At 40.7% G+C, this 9,984-nt stretch overlaps 1 protein-coding gene across 1 annotated transcript; it reads left to right on the top strand.

The window, feature by feature from the left end:
- Positions 1 to 5,018: 5,018 nt before the first annotated feature.
- On the top strand, positions 5,019 to 7,647 carry LOC543077 (50S ribosomal protein L9, chloroplastic-like). Its single transcript, NM_001427935.1, has 6 exons — positions 5,019 to 5,212; positions 5,775 to 5,905; positions 6,439 to 6,484; positions 6,923 to 7,020; positions 7,104 to 7,151; positions 7,245 to 7,647. The coding sequence occupies exons 1-6, from the start codon at positions 5,081 to 5,083 to the stop codon at positions 7,363 to 7,365; spliced, it is 576 nt and encodes a 191-aa protein (NP_001414864.1). The 5' UTR covers positions 5,019 to 5,080; the 3' UTR covers positions 7,366 to 7,647.
- Positions 7,648 to 9,984: the final 2,337 nt, after the last annotated feature.

Genomic DNA, 9,984 nt, shown 5'->3' with positions numbered 1-9,984 from the left:
ATCTGCACTTCATTGTACATACGTCGTGTTGGATCTCAGTCTAGAATCCAGATCCATAGCTTGTCATGCATTTTGTGGCAGCAACAGCAGCTAGCAGGAGCAATTCTCTTGCTGGTTTGCATTGAAGATATTGTATTCTGTTGCTATATCATTGTTTAATAAAACCATAGCATGATGCTCACATGAGATATCCACATGTTTTTGTGCTGTTTTGCTACAAGTTGTGTGTTGATTTGATAACAGGAGTTTCCTTGTCCTGGTCCTATACTGCATTTTGACTCCTATGTTTCTGTGCACGTGTGTTTAATTGATGTTGTTTCAACTTTGAACTGCTTCTACATATACTGCAATTGAGATTTAAATTTGTGGTTGTTCCTCTTTTACAGATGCTCAAGTGTGAAGCCGTGAAGTGTGAAGTCGTGTAGTATGAAGCAAGTGTGAAGCCGTGAAGTGTGAAGCCGTCAAGTGCTACTTAGTGAAGAGTAGCATATTGTAGCATATATGTGTTGTAAAGATTGTAATAGATTTATTTAGTGGTATATTTGATGATTCTTTTTGATTATGTATGTGATCTGAAAACTTGTGAAATGGAAACTTGACCAATGGGTTCACTTATGAAAATAATCTGTCAATTTTGTACATTTCTGACATGTGGGACCAATTTGAGAGATGATCATGACAAGTGGGACTCATCTGACTAGTGGGACCAGCTTGAATATATAATGGCTGAAAATAGAAAAGCAATAAATAATAAAAGGCCACGGGCCAACAATAAAAAAGGCTACAACGTTGGGCTTGGCCCATGAAGCCGGTCAGAATTAACAAGGAAAAAATAATAAAAGACTGAATTAATGGGCTCGGCCCATGTAAAATGCTGAATTGGACCGGGCTGAATCTTGTGCCACATCTGCTTGCCACGCTGGATGCCTACATAGCCTGGGGAGGTTGCTAGTGACCAAAACACCACAGTAGGAATATTTTGGTCGTAAACGTCCACGACCTTCTCACAGAGAAGGTCGCTATAGTCAGTTAACGACCCTCAGCTTTTGACCTTCTGTTTTTTGTCACAAAAAGGTTGCAAATGAAAAACAATGACCTTTCAGTGACCAATAGTCAAGGTCACAAGTTGACATATTTCTTGTAGTGCCCTCCCTCCTCCTCCGGCCGGCCCCTCCCCCTCCTCCTCCGGCCACCCCCTCCTCCTCCTCTCTCCTCCCTCCCTTGTCTATGTTCTTGCAAATAGAATAATTTTTTTTGACTACTTTAGGTGTTTTGAATAAAATAGAAGTAAGAAAATTTAGGGTAGAACTAGGGTAGTAGAATTTTTAGCAAGTGTTTAATAGAAATAGTTTATTTAGTAAGTGATTAATATAACTAGTTTATTTATAGTAAGTGCTTAATAGAACTAGTTTATTTAGTAAAACTAGTTTATTTAGTGTTAGGATTATATATAAGATATTTCCAAATGTTTTTGTTCATATTTTCAACCATTGAAATGCAATGACCACCGATAAGTGGCCTATGTTTTGCCGGAGTGTTGATTAATTTCCGTTCCGGCAAATTTCAGGTGCTCGATATGTCCTTTTTTAGCAAAGGTCATGCCGGATTTTTTGGGTTTTGCCGTCGAGTTATAATCTTTGAATTTTGAACACAGGACATGTCTGATGACGATGGGATCCCAGAGTGTGGGTACTGCTACGATGATCGGGGTGTGTGCGACAGGTTTCGGCACCTGCAAAATGATAGGTTTTTCATCGTGAAGCTGGAAGAGACCTTTGATGTTTGTACGGTATGCAACGACAAGCATTTCATCGTAATTAATATCATCACTTGTGCTTCTTTTGTTCAACGTGTAATTTATGGATTTTTTTTCAATTTGATTAGTACATCCCGTGCCATGCTAGACCATATGTATTGGAGAAGCTTGGTTTTGGTTTAGATGAATTTGAGAATGTGGAGACGAGGAGGGCTCACTTAAGAACTAAACATGGTTACGAGTTTCTGGTTAAGCTATACAATGCGGTCGATCACTCCAATTTTGGTTGCTCTAATTGGAAAGCTCTCTGCAAGGCATATGGATTTGAGGAGGGAATGTGAATAAGATTTGATATTCGCCCCGAAGATTATGATGATGATGATAATATCGACATCTGGGTGGATGTGGATATGCCTCCAATTTTGCCTAGATGTGAGTTTGTCAAACTAATTTGTTAAGTTCAGTAATTTATGTTGTTAATTTAAAAATATTTAGTGTTCGTCCGTACTAAGCTTATTTATTTATAATTGTCATCTTATTTCTTATCTTCAAAAAATACTCGGAAGGTAGTAGACAACACATACTACAACTATGACTCCAAGCTTAATTGTGAGGAGAAAGGTTATCTTGTTTCATTCATAGAAGATGTTGAGGCCTTCAAAACCAGTCACTCTATCAGCCCAAATTGTACTAGATACATGCCACCAGTCCACAAATTGCTTGATGGTAACTTCATTGCCAAAAACTTGGTAAGATTTTGTTAATGATGGTAACTTCATTGCATACATTATTCTTAAGTAAACTACATTGCTAACTATATATGTTACTATTACGTTTTTGAACAGAGGCTCCCGAAGCAGGTTGTGCCTGACATGCTATTTACCGAAGGTGATATGCACATGGTTAGCTTACGACCAACTCCTTCGAAGACTTACCATACTGCATACTCGATTTCTTCAAATGATGGAAGGCTCAAAATCAAAGAATGGAGCAAAGTGATGAATGCGCACATGCAAATAATTGGAGACAAAATGAATGTGTGCAAGCCACAAGTTGGAGATAGGTTTGTGTCCATTCTCCATTATGGTGAAGGACCGGTTTATCTGTTTTATTGTATTTTAGCTAGGAGAGAGGAGTAGGTCCTAAGTATTAAGAACAATTAGTTAGTGTTGATTATATATGACTACAATGTCTTAGACTTGATGGTGATGCTGAGTAGGAGTAGTGGTTATGAGTAATATGATGATGATGAGGAGGAGTTGTTATTATAACTAGTGACCAAGTTGTTATATGATGTCTCATGGACGAAAATGATGATTATGAGGAGTTATATGATAATGATGTATTATGATGATAAGTTGTTAATGATATTATGATGATGATGATGATGATAAGTTATTATGTCATTGGGTGAAAGAACCGCGGATTAGTTTCAAATGGATGGATCAAAAGTGCCCCATTGGTTACTTTGGATCCATGCACTTGAAACTAATCCAAGATTCTCTCACCTAGTGATTTAATAACTCATTATAATGTAAAAACAATCTCTAAATTGCTATTGTATGAAAAATTGTATAAAGGTGTATGAATATGACCTAAAATTCAAAAGAAATAGAAGACGAAATAATAGTAGTAGCGGTTGTTTTCGAAAGCGCTACTAGTAATTAGTAGCAGCGGTTGTTTTGAAAATCACTACTACTAAGTAGATATAGCAGTAGCGAGTGCCAGTAGGTGCTACTGCTAAGCTTTAGCTGTAGCGCCGTATCAGTAGCACGCTTACCCACGCTACTGATAGGCCAAAAATCAGCGCTACTGCTAGGCTTTTTCCTAGTAGTGGAAGGCTCGTGGACAAGTGTTGGGGAGCACGGTGGCCATGACTACTAATATGAGCGAGAGAGGCGGGGATGTGGCTAGGGTTTCTCCATGGGGCCAGGGGTGATCTAATGCATCTCGGGTGCCGCCAAATGGACGACAGGTGACCATCGGCGGCATGGACGCGCGCGCAGGCGCCACGCCATGGCCTCTGCCTCCTCGAGGAGGAATAAAGGCTGTAGGTGATTTGGGTTGTGCATTGTTCGGAGTGGGCCTAAGTGCACATGTCAATTTAGTTTTAATCTTTTCTGTTACTATATTAGCTATAGTTTTCTATTTCTTCTCAAAAGAAAAGCTATAGTTTTCTATTTATTCGAGCTAGCAATTGATTTTTGTTGTGAGTGAAACTTTGCACATAAATGCTATGCAATAGTCTGGGGTTGCACAAAATGTTTCACTCCATTTGGAAACATCCAAATTTGTATTTTGTTTTTAAATGGTTTTATTTATTTCTTTTAGTCCTCATAATTGCTGTTGGGGACAAGATGAGAATCCAATTGAGTTTGATTTCATTTTCACAAACACTTGGGATATTTATGACATAATATAAACATTTTTTATTTGCCAATTGAAGAATTATTGTTTGACTTGCATTATAAATTGGAACTTGAATATGTGAGTTGGATTAATTATTAATTGAAATTTAATTATGATGATTATGATGACATGCATACCTCGTTTAAGGTTTCGGCCATGTAACCATTCCCAAATATACGAAAAAATACTAGAGCATCACACCCATAATATAAGATGATCCAACATAGTGTTTGGGAATTTTTTGGCATCCAAGATGCTCAAGTGCCCAAGGTACGTGCAATTTCTCGTTGTGTTAGTACATTCGAGGAGATCATGGCAAAAAAATCAATTTCTCTAACTTTGAAAAACTACACGGTCTAGACTTTTTTTTTGGCATGAGCTCCTCAAATGCCATTTGAGCACAAAGTTTTGCACGCTCCTAGAAAACTATAGAATCTTGGGTAGCAAAAAGATTCAGAGCATTTTGTTTCTTTTCTGTTTTCTAAATTTACTGTTCATCAAGAGCATCCAAGACTCCAAGTGTGGGCACAGTTGTGGGTTACCGAAGCAAACAAACCATTTCTTCTGTGCATGGAAAGAAATCTTACCAAATTGCAACAAGTGTCATGCATACAATGCATCACTTGTCACCACCAGAGGACAGGGGAGTGGCCTTTAAAAGACTAGTGATTTCGACAATCTACTCTGTATACTCTCCTTTTTTTTTCAAGGGGTAAAATACGAAGAGAAAACGAAGAAAAAAAAAGGACAGTTGACGGCCCATATTAAAACCCCTCAGGCGATTGGGCCCCATAGCCCATCGAAATCCTGCCCCTGAGGCCCAAACCATACCAAATCCGCTACTGGTGGGAAAGTGGATAAGAGAGTGCCCCAGCCGAGCTCAACGCCAGAGAGTGCCCCAGCAAGCACACCGCAATGGCGTCGCCGTCGTGTGCCTCCACGCTGCCCTGGACCGCCGCCGCCTTCTCCTACCCGCGCCGCCTCCAGACGCGACGCGCCCCGTCGCTCGTCATCGTCGCGCAGGGCAGGGTCAAGAAGTACCGCCAGGTCCGTCCGTCCGTCACCCCCCCTCCCCTCAATTTCTTCTTTCCTACAGACATTCGCCTCCGTAGATTGGAACAACTGAAAATCGGCAGGATATCAGTAGTGCTTCGCACACGCTCGAGCTAGTTTTTATCTTTCCCGGTGACATTGTTTTCTTCAGGAAAAATGTATCTGACAAACAGACACTGTCAAGAAACAGTAGTAATGTGGCATACTATCATCCTTTCCCCCCACTCATCGGGGAGGGGGCCGATGAGTGGGTGCAAATGGCCACGGGAAATCGAAATGTTGGCCATCAGCTTCGTGCTTGTACAACCACAGCAACTGTTTCTGTTTGTTTGGTCGCTGCTGCCTAGAGTAGAGGTAGAGCAGAAGTCGTTTTGACACCTGAATCCATTAGATGCTCTAGCTATTGGCTGAGGCTGATTGCAGGATGATTTGTTAGTTATAGCAGATGGTTTGGTGCTCACATAGTAGTTATGTCATCATCCTGGTCTCACATAGTAGTTATGTCATATTTGTGGTTCTGACACTGTTTTCATTCGACTGGTTTGGTGCTCTATAGGTCATACTCAAGGACGACATCGATGAGATTAGCGGCAAGAAGGGGGACACGATGAAGGTCCGGGCCGGGTTCTACCGCAACTTCCTGCTCCCCAAGGGCAAGGCCACGCTGCTCACCCCCGACGTCCTCAAGTAACTTCCCTGCCTCGTCCTGCAGTCGTATCTTTGCATTCTTTGTGTACTGTGTAGGTTAAGTTTCTCAGCTGTTACCGATAGGCGGCGGCACTAATGAGATTTGGTTGATGTTTGCTTATCCGTGAACTGCTCGTCGATGCGTTTTGCAGTATGTTTTTCCCGTGCGCGCAAGTTCAGAATCACATTGCGTAATAATTCAGTGGCACGTTTCCTTGTAAGATTTCCAAGAGCAGGCAACCTAGGTTGCTTGCCATTTTCATTAAGATTAGGAAAAGCAGCTTAATTACAAGGAGGGTGAGTTCATTTTGAAGCCTTGTGAATGCTTGTTTTAAGGGATGGTTTTGTACATTTATTTTCTGAAGGCTGGGTTGGTTTTCAGCCTGATTGAGAGTTGAGACATTAGTCTGCATATGTTATATTTGGATCGAGCATGTGTTAAAACATAAAAGTATTCAACAGCGGAAATGTTCAGTCTGGTGTATAAACAAAACTAAGATTACTAAGTTTGTTTCCTCTGCTTCTCTTTGCAGGGAAATGCAACTGGAGCAGGAGAGAATCGAGGCTGAGAAGAAGAGGGTAAGAGAATACTGTATATTTTTGAAGGCTTGATAACAAAAATACGATTGCAGTTTAAGCTTAGCATCTTAGATGTCTGAAAAAGTAAGCAATGGTTGCGGATTTGATCATATATCCTTATATTGTGGAAAACAAAGCATAGTTGCAGTTCAACATCTTGGTATCTGAAAACTTAAGCGCACTTGGGTTTTGACTTTATATCCTTATTTTCTAGGAAGAAGCATAGTTGCACTTTAACGGTTTGACCTAGTATCTTTGTGTATAGAAGAGTAAGTATAGTTGTAGTTTAACCTTACTATCCTTATTTTCTGGAAATGGAACTTGGGTGCAGCTTAACTTTAGTATCAACATTCTGAAAACGATAATTATTTAGCACACCACATTCTTGTGAAACGACGGCCTTGGCATAAACTCCGGAATCATTTTGTACTTGAGTAGGTAAAAGAAGAGGCACAGCAACTCGCGCGAGTCTTCGAAACCATTGGGGCGTTCAAGGTGCCACGTAAAGGTGGCAAAGGAAAGCAGATCTTCGGGAGGCAAGTCCCAGTCGAACAATTTCATCGTCCATCTTGTTTTCTCCAGTTCACATCCTCTAACACATTTCCTGTGCCCCACACAGCGTCACGGCGCAAGATCTCGTCGACATCATCAAGTCGCAGCTTAACAGGTAGCAATTCCTTTCTTTCAAGCGTGTGCAGCAATCAACGAAACTTCCCATCATGGTCTGGCAAATTAATTACTGAACCGTGGAAACATGTAGGGACGTGGACAAGCGGCTGGTGGAGGTCCCGGAGATCCGCGAGGTCGGGGAGTACGTCGCGGAGATCAAGCTCCACCCCGACGTCACAGCCAAGGTGAGGCTGACTGTGTATGCCAAGTGAGCAGTCTGATCTCGCCATATACTCCGAACGTCCTGCAACTGTTGTGCCTGGGAGCTATAGAGGATGGGTTTTACAAAAATGTTGTTCATGGCCTTGTATGCATTAGGAGAAGCGTGGAGAAAGCGAAAGCTGTTGAAATATTTACAAGTGAATATATGAAATCCTTTTTTGTTCATTTGTCGGCACAGATCCATTTTGCTAAATAAATTAGATTTTCCATCCATTGGTTGACGCTATCCTTGTCATGATCCTACTTGTATTGTATAACCAACTCAGAGTGTGCTATATCTACCTGGTAATAATACTAAGAGGCACACGTCGGTAGATCTTTGTTTTATAAATTCACAAACATTTTTAAAATTTCAGTGACAAATATAAAAATGCGTGACATGCATTACTTAAAAAATCATGAAATCCATGAACATCTTTTATGCTCATGATAGTTTTTAAGCAAAGTGAAACATTTTTAATTCATATTTTCTTACCTTTCCAAACATCTTTTCAATTCATTAACCTTTCTGAAAATCATAAAGATTTGTTTAATCCGTGAAGATCTATTGAACTATTTGAGTTTTTAGAAAATCATAAAATAAATTGAACTACATGGCCTTTTTTTCAACTTTATGAGCACTTTTAAAATTCATGGATATTTTGAATTCTTCTCCATTTGTTAAAATCCATGACATTTTTTGAAATATGTGAATAATTTTTAAATCTCAAAAAATTAGAAGTCACGAAACTTTACAAATTAATTAAAAACCTGTAGGATTTTTTTCTCGAGCCCAAACCTGTTTTTTTCTACCGGTCGTTCTTTACGAGCTGAGAAAAATCAAGCGGCCTGGCCCACACGCGCAATATATAGGAACCAGGTCCCGGAAACCTAAGGGGAGAACGAACGAAGTGGTTTCAATCCTATGAATTAAACAAACAACATAGGAAAGTTCCTACGAAAATCCTTTAAACCAAAGGAGCCCTGAGTTCTATCCATGTCGAAAAACAGAAAACTATTATGGAACAGAGAGTATAGGAAAAGAAACAACTTCACCTAACGATCTTCTAATTTCCAAAAGGCAAGGAGAAAAAAAAATAAGAAGTGTGTTGCATGCAAAACACCCATGAAAACGGACGAAGGCAAGATTGATCGAGATAAACCAGAGTGTATATCTCTTATGTCTTCCTCCGGAAGAAGCAACATCTTTTTGCACCTACTGATGAGGTAATCGGATTGATCAATCGATCGACATGAATTAAATTTCTACTATATACATCAATATATGCACGAAGGAGAACGAGAAAACTGGTTGAGTTGTACTCCCACTTAAACAAATGCAACATGTTTTAAATCACTACTTTAATGATTTAAAACGTCTTATATTTGTTTATAGAGGGAGTATTATATGTCTTGTTGACAGAATGATTCTTGGTGTCATCGTGTGGCTGCTGCAAACCGCAGAGGGCATCTGTTTTGTGAATTCATCTGTGCGGTGCTACTCATCTGTAGTTAAGCCAAACTTGTGATTGCCTGTTGCAATGACAGTGGTTATGAAGTGGGTGGCCGTCGCTCTCTTTACCCGGTGGCGCTGGTTGCTGACTGGCTCGTTTCTGTTTTGTTTGTTTCCGGCGAGCGGCGGTGCCGTCCGACGGACCGGATCCACAACATTCAATGTTTTTGCATGAACGTGTGGATTCTATCTCTGTCTGAATCTGAAAATTGATGCCATGACATGCTATAGCCTATACGTATCAGGTTCAGGGATAGGTAGGTGGAGGCCGGCTTATCAAAGCAGTAAAATCTGTAATTCAAGGACTGCCCGCCGGCCGAATAGTAGTTTAGCAGAGTAGTTAAGTTTACCAAAGGTGAGCCAGGTTTAGCTAGCTAATTGCGGTTGGTGGCCAACCGACAGCATGCAGATTTGTCGAGATTATGGCTCAGTTCTTTTCCATCGATTCTGGACAATCTTGGTCTGAAAAATAAAAGCTCAAAAGAACTCAATTCGATTGTCTAAAATCATCTGAGAATCGCCACAATCGGTAGTGCAATCGAAAATCGCCTGGGGATCTCGCTTCTCGCGATTCTAGCCGCTCCCGCAAAACAAAACGCTTCTACTTAGGGTAGTACCCCTATTTGGGATGGAAATTACAAGGAAACTGGAAGACAACTGCGTACCGAAAACGATCGTACGACTTGTCCTCGTCTCCTGAATAAAGTTCCGACGACCGATAACGAGATCACTCCGTATGAAAAATGAAAGAAGAGAAGAACGACACTCTTATACTTACGTACGAAAGAGCAGTTTAGACACTAATCACGTCTTTCAATACCACTAGTGCAGAACCGGGCAATAGCACCGGTTCGTAAGGCCCTTAGTGCCGGTTCCATAACCGGCACTAAAGTGTGGGCACTAAAGCCTCCCCCCCTTTAGTACCGGTTCAGCACAAACCGGTGCTAAAGGGAAACCACATGGCACGAGCCAGCTCCAGGGGCCTGGAGCCCTTTAGTACCGGACGGTACTATAAGGTTTAGGGAGTTTTAGTTTTATGATTTCTTTTTCATTTAATTTTGTGTTTCCATTTTAATTCTTTTTCGTTTGCTGGTATTTTACGATACTACACATTGTA

Source organism: Triticum aestivum, chromosome 6B, assembly GCF_018294505.1.
Source record: "Triticum aestivum cultivar Chinese Spring chromosome 6B, IWGSC CS RefSeq v2.1, whole genome shotgun sequence".
Classification (NCBI taxonomy): Eukaryota; Viridiplantae; Streptophyta; class Magnoliopsida; order Poales; family Poaceae; genus Triticum; species Triticum aestivum.
This window is presented reverse-complemented; position numbering and strand designations above follow the sequence as displayed.